The 16,694-nt window shown below is 45.4% G+C and overlaps 1 protein-coding gene across 1 annotated transcript in view; it reads right to left on the bottom strand.

The window, feature by feature from the left end:
- Positions 1-16,694, bottom strand: part of Gad1 (glutamate decarboxylase) — a 158,436-nt gene that overhangs the window by 75,378 nt on the left and 66,364 nt on the right. Inside the window, exon 3 of the mRNA XM_075691666.1 lies at positions 3,601-3,691. Within this exon, the coding sequence (XP_075547781.1) occupies positions 3,601-3,691 (91 nt within the window). The remainder of the gene's footprint in view (positions 1-3,600; positions 3,692-16,694) is intronic.

Genomic DNA, 16,694 nt, shown 5'->3' with positions numbered 1-16,694 from the left:
TCCGTCGAATGACACGTGACAGGCACGGAGAGAGGGACCCCGTGGGCTCCGTCTCAGGGGGGGGGGGGGGTGAGGGGATGAGGTCAGCACACGCGATGCACGACCATGAGAGGCGACGGGGATGAGGTCGTGGGCTCCGGCTCAGGGGTAGGGTGAATGACCTCTCGCCACGTAGTGTCAGACGCCAACCCTAACAGAGGTCGCGGAATCAAATCCGGCCTCGGCGGCCGCATTTTGATGGCGGCGAAATGCAAGAACGTCCGTGCCCCGTGCATTGGGGACACGTTAAAGATCCCCAGGTGGTCAAAATGATTTCGTAGTCCACCTCTATGGCGTGACTCATAATCAAATGGTAGTTTTGGCACGTAGAACCCCAGAATTCAATTAACAGAGTTGCTTTGTTTCCTTGCTTTGTGCCTTGCTTGCTGCATAGGTGAAAGACAGCGAAATATCACTTCTGATGTTGTTGCTGACACAACACTTGTACATGCGTTTTATATTTCCATTTTGTCGGTTTCTTGCCAGTAGAAAAATACAACACAATGCGTTGGCGGGCTAGTTGGTGCGAATCCATGAATACTTTGCTTAGCGCAAAACGACAGGCACAAGAAAGATGACAGTCATCTTTCTTATGCCTGTCGTTTTGCGCTAAACAAAGTATTCATAGAAAAGTACAAGTTGCGAATGCTGACAAGTGCTTGAATATATTAGCTTTCTTTTTGTTTTAGCATTACGCCAGAGTGATAGCAGTTTAATAGATTATCTTGCAACGTGCTTCAGAAAATGGTTTGTCTAGGAACCACAGCTTAGCACAGAATAATGTGCGAATTATAGTAACGCGTTCAGAAAGTTCGACGAAAAGAAGATATCGTAGAAGTATTAAACCGAATTTACGAACCAACTGACAGTACGAACACATAATAGGAATGTGTGCGTGTGTGTGTGCTAGTGTGTGCGTGCGTTTGCTTTTTTCGTAAATAAGTTTGTTAGCGCTATAATATCGATTTTTCTTCGTGACTTTACTGCTTCGCAAAGTTTCGCTGAAATGGGTCGTTGTGTAAGTGAGTGCAAAAGCAATAATCTTGAAATTAAAAGAACAATTATTAGAATTACATTACGTCGAAAGGCATACCGCAGAGATAACGAATCTGACGTCATCACAGCTAGCTCGTTTAACATTGGCAGCGCGAGAACTATCATAAGTGCTTCTATAAAATATGGCTAAAACAGTGTTTCTTCAAACTTATTGCATTTTGCTTTAAGGGAAATTTCACCACATGGATAATTACTTTACAATACATAAAAAACGTAAGTTTGATTATGGTTGAAACAATATTATAGAAAACTATCAGAAATGTTAACAGCGGAGGAAGTTGTAAGATGAAAGGAAAGCACAAGAATTGCTGTAACAGATGGGTAGTGCAAACGCATGCCATAACAAAAGTAGAATCCTAAAATAAGCTAAATTGGCCTGCATGAACCACTATGGTTGCATTTACTGTATTGGTTAGTGTCTGCAGATGCGTACGATGAAGGGCAAATGGCAGGGCGAATTTACAGTGTTTCTAACAATTTCTGTAAGTATGATTTAAAAACGACAGCTTTTAGTCGCCTTGAATGGATTAAAATATTACGCTATAGTAACCTCAAAAGTATCGCTTGTACATTGTTTCTGATACGCATACACTTATTGCCATCTATAAAAAACGATTTTGTCCCCCACACCGGCGCCTGCATATACTGCTGGATTCTTTCAAGGCAGTCATTGCAACTTTTTTTTTCATGGATTTGCGCGCCTTTTGTTATCAACAACGCCGCAGAAAGGCAGTATGTTGTACTTCAGCGTGTGACGCTTACAATTATTCAGTTTCCAGGAAAGTTCTGTGGTCAGTTTGCTGCATTCAGTTCTCAATTTCCATGACACTGCTCTGAAAAGCTCTAAAATGGATATTGCACCACGTACTAATGTTTACTGCTCGAACGCGCTTGATATTATCACCTTGTGGCACGTTCCGTAGCGGAGCAAGTGGGCATGCAGGAAAGACAGAGATGACGAGCATGAAAAAAGCTCACCCCCCCCCCCCCCTCGTGAAATGAAGATAACGTAAAATTCGCCTACGCAACAACGATGATAGTTCACGGTTGTCAAGTCCCCTCTAAATTTTCTCACGTCCGTTTGTGATTTTGGGTTGGTATATCCGAGCTTATCCATCTTACCGTTATAGCCTCAGGATGCCGTAGCATTCATAAAAGTGTAGGTTACGCGAACTTATCCGCTTCACAGTAATGCGATTGTGTCTTGTGAGGAAACAGAAACGCGGTTGCATCTTGCCTGGGGAGTAACCGAAGAATATATTCAAATTGTTTCACATACGTGATCCTGCTACGTGTAGTCCAAGAGTATGCCTCCGTATTTTATTCAAATCACTGCGTAATACTTATACTAATCACTGAGCTCGCATATAATGTTCTGTACATTTATCTCTTGCGCTTGTCTGTTTTCTTTTGCTTTTTCCCGCTGGTTTATGGCTAAGTCTGCCGCATGCTTTCGGTTTTATAATGCAACGGAAATAAATTTGGACAAGATGGCCAAATCTAGGTGGCAACGTTAGAGGTGGAAGGCCCTGGAAACGAGGAAGGAGTGCTGTGACCGTGCTAGTCGCGCGGACCAGAACTAACGCCAACCAAGCTGTGGGTACTACACATTGAATAGCTTCAATGTGTAGTACCCACAGCGCTCACCAGCCTGAGCTTCTACTGTTACCTGTAGCTTGATTTAGAAACTTGATAGAACTTTTTTTTTCATAAATTGATCCTTCGTCTCATAGTGCTATTGTATTTTTGTCCCTTCTGTTATCATTATCTTACTCAATGATTCTTTGGAGCTTGTAATCTATTATAAATAAATAAATAAATAGATAAATAAATAAATAAATAAATAAATAAATAAATAAATAAATAAATAAATAAATAAATAAATAGAAAGTTGTATCAAGTGATTCCTGGCATCAACGTCCAAAGCGGCCATCGCTACCGAGCCATTCCAATTTGTCGGCCAACATCTGGTGCACCTCCCCTGGTGCTATTCACTCATTAGTCATTTAGACTTTAAAGACAAATTGTATAACGGACGCCAGCAAACGTTCAGGTTCCTTGAAGAAGTGTCCAAGTCTGAAATGTAATTTAATATAATGTTGCACATAATTGAGCCCTAGAAGTAATGTTCGTGTTACAATAATAAAAATAGGTGTATGGGAGCTACGTAATACCAGACAAATGGAAAAATACAAATTTACCTGCCAAAAAATTCGAGTACACCTAAGCGTTTCTTATGAGTCGCGAATACGAAAGCATTAATGTCTGATCAGTGGCCCGAGGCAGCAAGCGCGATCCAGCGTCACGAATGTGCGAGGTGAGCTCGTGACCTGGCGCCCTGGCCGATGGGGAAGGGGGGGTGCCCTTTCGCTGCTGCTACAGAGGCCGCCGGCTTTTTCGTTCATTGGGTCATTTGATGCTTTCGCATCAATAAATAACAGAATAGCACCAACGTAACGGTGCAGCAGAATCCAAGGAGTGAGTTTTCAGACAGAATTATCTCACATGTTAGTGTTGGCTGCAGCAGTGAGCCACTCGCCAGCCAAGGAGATAATGTCCAGGCCACTTGACAGCTGGTTGAAGAAGTGCGGGTGACCTGACAAATGGGAGAAAGAAAGAGTACGTGTCGTTATAGCGAGTTCGTATAACAACGCCAGCTACGCTGTTAATCACGGGCACAAAATGTCGCGCGTAATTTGTTTGCACTGTATTCTTCCCACAAGAAAGAACTTTTTTTAATAGGCAGAGATGACCATTATTAGATATCGATATTACATACATACATACATACATACATACATACATACATACATACATACATACATACATACATACATACATACATACATACATACATACATACATACATATGCTACGCTAATTACATATATAAATAGAGAGTATCATTACTAATACTGTTTAATTTCTAAATTCAGGCGTGAATTTGAATGGAAAACTGTTAGTGCGTCCTAAAAATCTCATTCAGTAGTTTTCATCGGTCGCTATGTCCTACGTAAGTGTTTTTTTCCGCACTTCACTCGTAGCACACGAAACACAACAGTTCCGCGGGATTGCGCGCCCGCGCGTCGCGACACCATCGATCCCGACAGGGATTTGAGGCAACTAATTTTGCACATTGGCTGCCTTCGCAGCCACCTGGAAGTGACAAACTGTCGGTGTTGGCTTCCGCTGATCGCGAGCTGCCTGTTCCGCGTGACGCGTCCAAAGCTTTGGACGCAATTCGAACCGCACTGCATGACCCCTAAACAATTTAGGTTATTTGCTTAACGGCTTTAGAAATTTCAAAACCGATGCACGAGGGCAAATTTGCTGTCCTGTAGCAAATTTCGCGGCTTTGTCAAAAATTTTCTTCCGTACTTTTCTTTTTAATTTTTTGCCTGTAAAGCGTGCTTTGCCGCCTGGAGGGTATTAACGCGGCAAAGATGCCGCAGTGAGCAGCTGCGAGATTAGTTGTATGGCAAGCTCACTGATGCTCTTAACAATTTTGTTAATATGTGCACTAGTGAGAAATCATGCGCGACAGACGTTTGTTAGTCTACAGAGTCCATACAGATATACGTGGCCAGCAACGTTTTTTTTTTTCTTTTTTACTTTGCAAAAAAAAAAAAAAACCGGGACAATGACAGTCGCGATATTGCACCTTTGGTTTGCCGAAGATTGTGGTTCTCCTACATTTAGCTGAAGTTACTGAACAACGCAAATATTTTCAAACGCTAAAAAAATTATTCGAACATGCTTGGAGGGAGATAAGCTGAGCGAATTAGTTATAACAGATGTCACGACTTGTGTTCAACGGAGACATCTGTGAGTGGGTTGCTCACGCTTATCGGAGCAGTTGTGCGTCAATCTTTTTGCTTGTTCAGTTCACATACAATTGCCGTAAGTAGACAAAACCAGCTTCTTCAGTCCTGTTTTAATGTTTAGGATGCTATGACTTAAGATATGTGACAGCGACGCTTGTATGCTACAAGTTTTACGCATAAAGACGGGTGACAGCACTTATCAAACAGAAGGTGTCGTACACTGTTAGACACAATACTACACAAGAAACAACAAAAGAAAAAAGAGTTCTGTTGGGGACGTCAACATTCTGTCTATATGTACACGCTACGTTTTTCTTACAGAGCCTCTGTCAATGAATCTGAGGATGGGATGTGATGGACGTCCCCATTATATATTCATTATGCACGATTAGGCCTGCACCGTAGCAAAAAAGCGTCTACTGAAAGGTAATTACAAAATGAGCTTCAAGGAGGCACCGAATGTTATTGTAAGCCAGGTGCAACGCATTTGCACGTCGAAGTCGAAGATAAAGGCCACACCTTGCACATAAGGCGGGACTTTTATTCTGAATATTTTCCAGGAATGCTGTTGAGCGCGGGAATGAGAAATGCGATGTCCTCGGAGCCTAGATTTAAAATCTACATGTACAGATACACTATGGAGGCACCTTTAGTGCGCTACGGGCAGGTACGTAAGCTTTATAGAGGAGATTATAGGTCCTGGCTGCGAGGCACCTCAGGTTTGCTGCAACTAAATATAGCAGCATGAAGCGTCAGGTTTCGCGAGAAAAGCTGCACTCACGCCCACATGTCACGTGACAGAAGGTTCACAATTGAAACGTTTTTGAAACAACCAAGAGATTTGGCACAACCTGACAAGCTAGCTATCCCGCTCACCACGGCACAGCGCGCCGCGCCGCCTGCAAGGTTTCCCACGCGGCGGAGGCGATGGCGCCAAGTACGTGCAACAGGAAAAGGCTCTTAGGAGCGCCGCTTAGCGTCGGTGTCTGTCGCCAACTGATTTCGCGCCACCCTGCCACGCCTGCCTATGCTTTTTCTTGTTTAACGGAGGCCAAATGAAAAGGCACGCGGTGCTGCGTAACGCGGCCCCACCTGACGGGTTCGGCTCTTCGCGCCTTGCGTCACATGACCGTCGATGCAGACAGGTTCCCACAGATGCATATCGCACCGTCAGACACGCTTCGACGAACCTGCGTCTGGGTGTGTGGGACGAGAGTTCAGAGCTCTCCTATGTGTGATGACAGGAAAGGAGTTTGGTGAAGTGGCTGCTCAAGTGCCTTTGAATGACGGTTTCTCAGTAAGGAAGCAGAACAAGAAGAAAAAAATAATAATAAAAACATTTGGCGCCCTCGCAGAGGGACGCTTGACTGACATGTGACGTGTTTTCGAGAAAAGGTTCGAGAAAAGGCGACTTACATTGGGGGGAGGGGGGGGGCGTGATGGCATCAGAACTGTATCAGAACTGTAGCGCGCATATTTTGGAACAAACAACTTGGGTGCCTGTTGTGCATCAGCTTTGCGTTTCTCTCTGGGTGTGGATTATACTTGTTCGTGTTCGGCAATTACAGCATAAAGAGCCCCAACCAGACGCATCTGCTTTGTCAACCATTAAGGAAAGGAGAGTCTCCCGAGGCTAAACATTTGGTCTGTTCAGTTTTTTCTTGTGATATCGTAGTGAGGTCCACAATCATCTACCAAAAAGAAAAAAAAAGGAAAAGAAAATAAGTACACGCACGTTTGTATAGGCCCCTTAAGCTGTCTTTTAAAAAACACTGACCAAATGAAAGCAGTAAGATAAAAAAGAGGGGGGGGGGGGGATATTCGTTGCACTGAAAGCCGCGCTGCGAGCGAGTGTGCATCGAACACAACCATATGCGATTTTAGTTGTGGAGAGCGCGAGACACATGCTGCGTGAGCGTACGTGCTGTCTCCGCAATATACACGCAGATGCCACCGCTCTCCGAACCTGCGTCGCGTAGGCTACAAAATTCGCACGAGCTACCAAGCGGGGGCAACTTGGGAGTCAACAGCCCATGTGCTTAGTGACTTAAGAGCACCCACCAGATCTAATGGCTGTGCTGTCTGAATACGTGTCCTTCCCTAATTGTCAGGTACTTGGTGCATAAGATGCGCTAATTCTGACTGCGTTTGTTTCACTTAGATTTGTTGTTTTTCGCATATTAAATATGAAAAATAAATAAATGGCAGTTTTGTGCAAAGGCGGAGCATTAAAAGCGATATCAAGGTTGCGTTGCGCTCCTCGGAAAGCGCTCAACAATACGCGGATGCGACATGGTGGCGCAACGTAGCGCACCAGAAACTCCGGCTTCTCAGCAGGAGTATCGCCTTGGCAGTCGTCTTAGAACGCTGGCGCGAAGAGGAACGCCGGCAGCGACGTTAATGGCGTCGCACTTCGATGTTGCACGAGATGAGACCCACCCGGTGAACTGTTGGTGTTAGTGGGCGCCCAATCAAAGGTTTATATAATTTTAGCTCCCAGTTGTTTACTGCCCGTTGCTTTCAGATCAGCGTATGCACCAGCAGCGCACAGCGTTTGTTCCAGCAGTGAAACGGAGAACGCTGCCCTGGCTCCTCCTGCCGCCGATGCAGCGAAGCGCGATGGTGCGTCCACTTGGCTTCGTCGTTGTCGCAGCCAGACGGACTGCGCGTCTATGAAAACCTCATTATCCTCCGGGTGTGGGCCGCTTACCGTGACAGCACGATGTCCGTACAATTGCTATTGCGATAAAAGTTGGATAATACATCAATGATAAGAGCGCCTGGCTCTGAGTGGAGCTGCTCGGTGCCGCGCACTTGATAACCTGTGCACGTGTGGTGCGTGAAATCTTGTTATTTTTCACCTGACGATGAGCGCAAGAGTGACGAAGTGGTGCTGACGCGACACGAAGCTAAAATTCTAAAATGGGGCGCACAGGTATTTTGTAGATTATCAGAAGAGGTTCTTTCCACATTCCCGAACGACTGACTGTTGCATAACTTATGTGGCATGCCCAGTACTCGTACAGAATTTTATTAATGCGAAAGCATTACATGAACCGTCATAGGCTATACATCCAAATACTTCACTGAGTTCACGTGAGATATAGCCTTGAACTGGAAGCAAAACGATATGTTAAAAGGATTGTTAAGGAGGAAAAATAAGTTTCGCCGTACGGGCGAACGAATGAATGTGATAGCAACATGGTAGAATATTACACGAAGTGTAAGGTCCGTAAGTAAACGTAAACTACGTAAAAATGAACTGCTGTGCTACGGGTCCTTTGTTTGAATCATGTCATCGGACATTTCATCTAGGTTTATTAATAAAAGCCAACGCCACTCTTAGCGAATTTACCACCACTTTTCCGTATCGGGTATGTTTTAAACCTCTTTTGTGGTCCGATCCCGTGAGTGCTGCACAGTCGCGCCAATGAAATTACATCATCTTAATGTTTGAGCTCAGTTATTGTTGGCGTTGTTAATATTAAAGTCTGGGAAGACTTAAGATGAAAGGAATGTGCGGTCGGTGTTTTCCTTGATGATCTTTGTTTGTGGGCTGCCATTCTCAAAATTCTGAGTAATAATGTTTTCAAGAATGTACGACCTGCTATGAGCAACTTAAGTCATACAATGGTGTGGCACTATAAAACCAATAAAACCCGCATATACCGCATGTAATATAGCAGGGCGTGGCATATAGCATACATATATCTATACACGTATACACGTATATATATATATATATATATATGTATATATATATATATATATATATATATATATATATATATATATATATATATATATATATATATATATATATATATATATATATATATATATATATATCGCGCTATTTGCAATAAACCATACGATTTCCCTTCAGCTTATTTATTTCATAAACTTAACACACCGAAAGTACAGGCCCTTTTAAAGTATCGTTTAGTGCTTGCGTATAAAAATGAACAGAAAAAGAACATCAACTACATTACTTCTATGGCTAACATAAAACTACACGAAACTCCATACAGCACAAGAAAGCCAGAGTACTGGCACGTACCAAAATCGCGCACAAACTATGGATCACAAATGCTGTGCTCCAGACTACCTCGGTTATTAAACGATCTTATTGTTAATAAAATTCATATTGCAACTTGTTCTCCTCCTGATATTCTTGATTTTTTCTCTCATATGTGAGTTGTACAATGCCTGTGTGCTTTTGAAGTGCAGTGAGATTTCGTGTTTTTGCTTGCTTGCTCACATCTTGCTTTTGTTGTATTTTTTTTCCTCGCCTGATTTGCGATGCGTGTGCATGATATGTTGTAATGCTTGAATATGTGTGTACTTGGGAAAACTGTATTTCCGCGCTGCTGCTCCCTTATTTTCTTTTTGTATTTTTAAGGGTATTTGGGGCTAGTCAAGCTGCTACGAGCAGCTTTTTTCCCCACTTTACCCCCGCAAAGCTGCATTTAGTTTTTGTGGAAATAAAGCATACATACATACATACGTATATGCGAAACCTCACCGTAACGCCGACACCGACGGCGAAATTCGCTTAGAATGTCTATACAATTGATATCGCAATAAAACAAATATCGACTGCTTTTTTACGTTAATGGAGAGGTGAAAGTTTTCTAACAAGGTTTGTATGACGCACTGGTAGTACTGTAATAGATGTTGCAACAGAACTGCTTATTGGCATGGCTGGTGCTAGCTAAAAGACATGTTTTTTTTGCCGTAATTGAACATACACAAAAGGAAGACACATAAAGACAACACGGGCGGCACTTCCAACTAATTTAAGTTGGGCTGTGACCCATGAATATATATACACATACACGCATGCGCTGGCTGTTCACAGATCTACGTTACCCAGCGGTCAAATAATCTAGTTTCCGATTTATAGAGCATGAAGGATCTATCGCTAATGCAATTTCTACCTTTCTTTTTTATATAGTAAGCTTCCATTAGCTCACGTGCTGTTTGAAATCTACTCTTGCCAAGAATCCTAATCTCAGAAAAAGGTGGTTTGCACATGCAGGCCTTGGAGTGCGCAGGCAAATGTGCAACGCCATCTTTCATTAGATTTAGTTCGTGTTCCCTGGCTCGTTCAATTATGCAGCATCCAGTCTGCCCTATATAGGACTTGCCGCACTCAAGGGGAATTTCATACACCACGCCCGTAGCGCATCTCCCGTTAGGACGGGCTATGTTTCTTGCCACAGCCTTGCGAACCGGTCTCCTCGCGTGTGGTCCTCGAACAGAGTCGACCCAGTTTGACGGGGGCAGAAAAGGCAATGGGTGCACCATATATATATTCATGGGTCACAGCCCAAATTAAATCAGTTGGAAGTGCCGCCCGTGTTGTCTTTATATGTCTTCCTTTTACATCACGTGGGGTATCCCTCGTTGCTCAATGGATACCTTCACACGTAGGAATCTCCGGAAATGAAGAGGCTGATCGGCTCGCTTCAAGTTGCGCTCATAACAACTGTGACTGCCCAGAAATTTTGTGCAAGCTTGATGACGCTCGTCTGCTGATTCGTCGCCACCTACTCAAGCAGCATCCAGGTCAGCGCGTCGCAAATGGAACGTTCCCGCCCCGTGTTCGCGGTCGAGGCTTGCCTCGTCGCGCTAGAGCACAACTGCTCAAGCTGAGGGTTGGTTGCGTGAACGTGCACGAACGTTTATACAGACAAGGGCGTGTGGCAAGTCCGTTGTGTACGTCTTGTGGCTGCTACGAGACACTTCAGCACCTTATATTTGAGCGTCCCGCTTTCAGTGCGCAGCGCATGTCGCTAGTGAGAAACTATCATCTCCTTGGCCTGCGGTGTGCGACACTCGAGGAATGTTTATACCCCAGTGGTTGTGCATCTAAACGTGATCAGGCCCATCGCGCCCTACCAATCTTTCTATAGTTAACTAACTTAGGTTCACGTTTGTAGCGTGAACATTCAACATCCTATAGTAGCGTCACCTTCAGTGACCGGCCCTACTGTATGTGATCTGTACTGTGTGCCAACGCTTCTCCCTTCGAAGATGGGAGGTAGCGGGTTCAAACACCTTGTAGTGTATATTGTGAACCGACTACCGGTGAAACCGTGATTGGGTGCAGCTGTACTTGGCGTCTCATCGTGGAGCACACAATTAGCCGCATAGCGGACTAGCCATGGATGTGATTGATAATTGTGGAGGCTGTTCGACGCGGCGTCACTTTAATTCCGGCTGCAGGTCGAAACTCGGCAGAACAACGTGCGTAATGTACTGTGTCCTACTTTAGTCCTTAGACTTGTCCTGTTGCTCTTCCTTTACTCTTTCCTCCCCTCCTTCCTATCTTCCATTTCTGTGTTGCTGTCACCTCCCTTCAGAAGAGTAGAGAGGCGTTGTGCCCCTTCCGGTGGCAGTTGCCAGCCTGCTCCTCGCTTTCCCTTTCCTGTTAACTATGTATATGTGCACATGTGTTCAAAACAAATAATAATAATAATAATAATAATAATAATAATAATAATAATAATAATAATAATAATAATAATAATAATAATAATAATAATAATAATAATAATAATAATAATAATAATAATTTGTGTGTGTTCAATTGCGGCAAAAAACATGTCTTCTTGTAATAGTAATAGATATCACTGGACGTGAATATCTCTGTCTCATAAGAAAAACACAATATAATAATATTTGGGGTTTTACGTGCCAAAACCACTTTCTGATTATGAGGCACGCCGTAGCGGAGGACTCCGGAAATTTTGACCACCTGCGGTTCTTTAACGTGCACCTAAATCTAAGTACACGGGTGTTTTCGCATTTCGCCCCCATCGAAATGCGGCCGCCGTGACCGGGATTCGATCCCGCGACCTCGTGCTCAGCAGCCCAACACCATAGCCACTGAGCAACCACGGCGGGTCGAAAAACACAATATCATCTACGTATGCATACTTATGTAATTCTTGATGAGGTGGAATAGAACTAATCAGGATATTAAAAATTACGACGAAGTCACTACTCCTTCAGAAACGCCACGTGATTGCCTGCGCAAACTCGAAGAATATGGGGTTTTACGTGCCAGAACCACTATCTAATTATGAGGCACGCCGTAGTGGGTGACTCCGGAAATTTGGACCATCTGGGGTTCTTTACCATGCACATCAATCTAAATGCACGGGTGTTTTCGCATTTCACCCCCATCGAAATGAGGCCGCTGTGGCCGGGATTCGATCCCGTGACCTCGTGCTTAGCAGCCCAACACCGTGGCCACGAAGCAACTGCGGCGAGTTGCGTACACTCGAAGAAAAGTCACTCGGAGAATAATAAAATTCCCTCCCAATTAAAAGTTCGCCCAACCAGGTTGCGGGGTGCTTGATCTAGCCAATAAATCTTCGTGCTGTATACTATTGTGAGCTTTGCAAATGCCGATTGTCATTAGAGCAGCAACCTGTCTCTGGCGCCGTGCTAATGTTGTTCTATGTTCCAGATCCACACGAGCAAGCCAGATGGCACATGATTGTATTAATCCAAGTTGGATGAGGGCCTGAGACTAAACAAGTACTTGTTCTGTACAGATTTCATAAGACGCACATAGAGAATTCTTTCAATTGTTTCAACAAATTAGAGGTCAGCGAAATTGGTCTAATGGTATTTATTGTGTATCCTACTACATATTACTTGAAAATAAAGGGATTCTGTTCTTTTCTTATAATAATAATAATAATAATAATAATAATAATAATAATAATAATAATAATAATAATTTTCAAAGCCTATACACACTGCACAACATTATTACCATTGTAAGAAATCTTTCTTCTCCTTTTGCCACTAAAGCTTTGCTCGTGGCAGGCCCGCCTTGTGCTGAGGCCGTATCCGCGAAAGAAATTGGCGACTCGGCATCCGCAAATATAGCATATGAAAATCGACTTGCCAAGCTAGGAGCGCTGCTCGGCTTAAAGCCAGCAGGCAAGCTCTGGCGAGCAGCGGGACCGCGGCTTGACGTCACGAGCTTCCGCGGGCTTTGTGGCGAAGCGCAGTGCACGCGCGCACCGCTGGCACAGGGTGCGGGGGCGGGAGACAGTGGACCCACTCGTCCCTCTTTGGGGAGGAGCGGTTCCTCCTGAAGTGGGCGGGGCTACCACGCTTCGCGCACCCGCCTCCCGCAAGGCAGCGCGTGGAGGCACCGCGGCAGCATCGATCGCTTGCGTGGCGAGCGATTATCCCGCCCGGCGGACCGCGAAAAGGGAGCGCCGCGCGTCCTTCTTCCTTTTGCCAGCGACGATACCATCCGTCTTGCTCGGCTTTCAAATGTCGTGCCGGCCGCCAGAAAGCGCGAGCGTTCGGGAAAACGCTTTCCCCTCTCCTCATTCCTCCTTCGCACTCGCTCTCCTTTTCGGGGAGGGCCGAAAGAAAAAAGAAATACAACCATCAAGCACAAAAATGGAAACGCGTCGCTGGCGACAGCGCAATCCCCGTCGGAAGCGGCGGCGGCGTTGGCAGGGATCCGTTACGCAACGTACGCGCGGCGAGCAGCTGACGTCATAAAGCCCGTCTGTCCGTGTGCGCGCGTTCCTCCTTCCTCCGCGCGCAGCTGTGCTTCGTTTCGCAGCGGTGGACGTTGAGAAATACGTGTGACGCGGCTGCTGGAATGCGCACTGCGCCAGACTGCGCTGCCGGAATGCGACGTCGCGCCGCGGTGCGTCGCAGTGCGGGCACGTTGCCGTAAGGCAAACTGAGGCAATAATAATAATTAAAAAAGAATTCTCTCCGCTTGCCTCGTGTATCTCTCGCGGACTCCCCGTTTTAGTGGAGGTGTACAGCCAAGGGTGCGTTCCAGACCCTGCAGGCGATGCCGACATTTTACGTGCTTCGCCGTCCCCGCTCCGATGCACGAACTTTGCATGATGATGGCGATAGCGGCTCCTGGCACTGTAGAAGAGCCGAGTAAGCGTCGTTCGTGTTGGAAACTGAATTTCCGTCGCCCACGCAAACCTTAGTTTTCCCGATGTAGGTCGAATTCTTGTTCTCGTAATTTAACTCTTTATCCCAATAAGCGTGCGGACATTCAAGAATCTTTCTACGAGATGTTACTCGTGGCTTGTGTCAGTAAATGTCGCATTTTCTTGCAGTGCATGGCTGCTGCCAGAAAGGAAGCTTTTGAAAGTTGCCGCTTAGCTGCATGCATCGTAGGGATGCTGCCAAATCCCCAATTAAACACGTCGTGAAACACTGCTATAGGCTTGAGGAATGATATTCGTTGCTTGAAATGTAAAAGAGGCGTCAACATATTAAGAAACCACGGCTCGATTCAACAAAGCAGCAGCAACGAGCCGAAAGGTTGAGATGAAAGGTCTCGCGCTCCGATGTCTCAGTTCTCGCTCCTATAGTCGCTGCGGCTTCATCTCTCTCTTCACTGAGGCGACGACGCGCCTTTCATTTTCGCATTCTCGAATTCCTTCTGTTGAAAAGGCGTCGAGGAGAACGCAATAACAGAGCGTCGCAATCCCTCGCTGCGCCTGTCTATCGACGAGCGCTCTTGTCGCCTGCGCTCACGAGCCTGCTTTTGCCCCAGACTCGCGACTGTCGCCGCGTCTTGCATCGAGAAGTTGCGGCGCCCAAAGAAACACGAGCGCGAACGCGATAGCTGGGGAGGAGCCAAGGGGTGAGTGGGGACCAATATTCCAATTTGCTCACCCACCACGTGCCTTTGCCGGGGTTCGCTCTGTTGTTTTTCTATCTTGCTTTCGATCTCGGGCGCATCGTTCATTCCCTGCAGAGCACAGACCGACGGGGGTACGGGTTGGGACGCCGTGGAAGAATGAACGAGCCCGGCCGACAAAGCGACGGCCCGCTCCCCTGCGCCCTGCCCTTCCCTCCTTCGCAGCGGGCACAAATATTATTTTTGCGGTGCGTGCCCCTTGTGTGGCGGCCGCCAGAGGAAGGCGACAGAGCGTGAGGCACCCAGCCGCGTGTTTCGTCCGCCTGCACCCGTGCGTTTTTTGTTCCGTGCTGTTCGGCCGAACATTGCGCGTAGCACCGGCGTGCTCGGTGCTGCAAGGCAGCGCTGAAGAAAATCATGCGTTTTTAATCCGAGCATTGTAACGACGGCGCCCCCTTCCGGTTTCCTTCGCAGCGAAGCTGTTGGTACGGCTCAAAGCGCTAAAACACGGTATGCCATTTCAGTGTCTTGAAAGAAGTAGATCATTCACCAGGTTTATATATATAGTGACTATAGAAAAAAGGGAAAGAGAGGGTATAATAGGGATGACCTGCAGACAAAATTTGAAGGGTGTGGGTTAATTAGGGGCTAAATGATAATTGCTAAACCGCCCTTTGGTGCTTGTTCCCAGAGTGACAAAGTATTGTGACTGCCCTGGGATAACTGCAAATTGCGGCAATTTTATATTTAACAAGGATGGGGGCCGTACTATGGGTGATACGTATTTAAAAGCTTGGACTGCTTATATTATTTATGAACTTTGAAAATAGTTGCTGCGTATGCTCATTATCTCTATTTGTTATTTGGTTATAAGAGGCACGTAGTTGTTTTTCCGTTATTTCCATTGGGAACTAAACGGGGCGCGTTGTTTATATTCGCTTGACATTGGAAGCATGTTGAGGAGTATGTATGATGACAGCCTGTGATGTGTAGGTTAGTTTCAGTTTTTTGTAGAAATATGCAAGCGTTGCGGAGAGTTGCGAGATTATTTTACAAAGCACATATATACTTTGCCCAGTGTGTACTCAAAGAACGCAGCATGCCAAAAGCTGACATTTCAAGGAAACAATAGACATATCAGCGATTCGCAGGCGCAGGTACAACAGAACCAGACAACTAAGGAGTTTGCAAAACGTTCTATTAGCGCGTTTTCGAAAGGGTTATACATAAACCGTTACCCTCAAAGTTTCCCGGCGTCCTATATAGAAGAACTGTACCTGCCATTAAAATAACATTCGGTGTAAGTAAGGGTTACACTAAGAGTGTTGTGTGGAGAAATTTTAGCCTTCCTGGCCTAATTATGAGCATTTTAAACAATCACTGAGGACCCGTGTTGTCCCTATATTTGCATGCGTAATACTAAGTGCGTCGTTTCTCCGGTGACCTCGGTGGATTAAGCGAGGTACCTCGTTAATATTTGGTGAAAATCAGGGGAAGTTATGGGTGACATGGGTATGCCTAGTTCGGAGAGTGTGTATGGGCAATTATGGACTTTGCAGTAAATGACTTAGAGAAACGCTCCATAGCGTAATATATAGGTTTGATTTAAGAATGATGTGGAATCTAGCTTTCTATATCGTATACGTACTATGCAATACCCGAAGACATCAAATTTGCTGAAAATGGGGGGCAAATCATTGCTGTTGTGCATGCGAAGTTTAAAATATGTGGGTAAAGTACAGCTTTTGTTAAAAATCTCTCAAGCAAGTGCACGAAAGCGTTATATGTAGGCAACGTTCTTGTTTTACTGCGTGGTTTAATTACAAGCAACTGAAATTCTTAATGCTCGAACGAGACAGCTTCTCTGAATATTGTGCTCTGTTTCTGCAAGGTAGCGCAAGCGTGCTGCTCTTTTGTACGCGCAGACGTATCGGCGCTGGAGGTTCGCCGCCGGGCTCGCGTCCTGCGCCACAGCGCCCTGAGAATCGATCGAGACGCGCTCCGCCTGCGACGCCGCGTGGCTCGCATTGCGTGCGTGCTTTTTTAACGACAGTTGTGAGTTCCCAAAGCCGAATTACAAAAAAATAATAATAACAAGGAAAGAGATTCACGATGCCTGA

The sequence above is a fragment of the Dermacentor variabilis genome, chromosome 5, assembly GCF_050947875.1.
Source record: "Dermacentor variabilis isolate Ectoservices chromosome 5, ASM5094787v1, whole genome shotgun sequence".
Taxonomy (NCBI): Eukaryota; Metazoa; Arthropoda; class Arachnida; order Ixodida; family Ixodidae; genus Dermacentor; species Dermacentor variabilis.
This window is presented reverse-complemented; position numbering and strand designations above follow the sequence as displayed.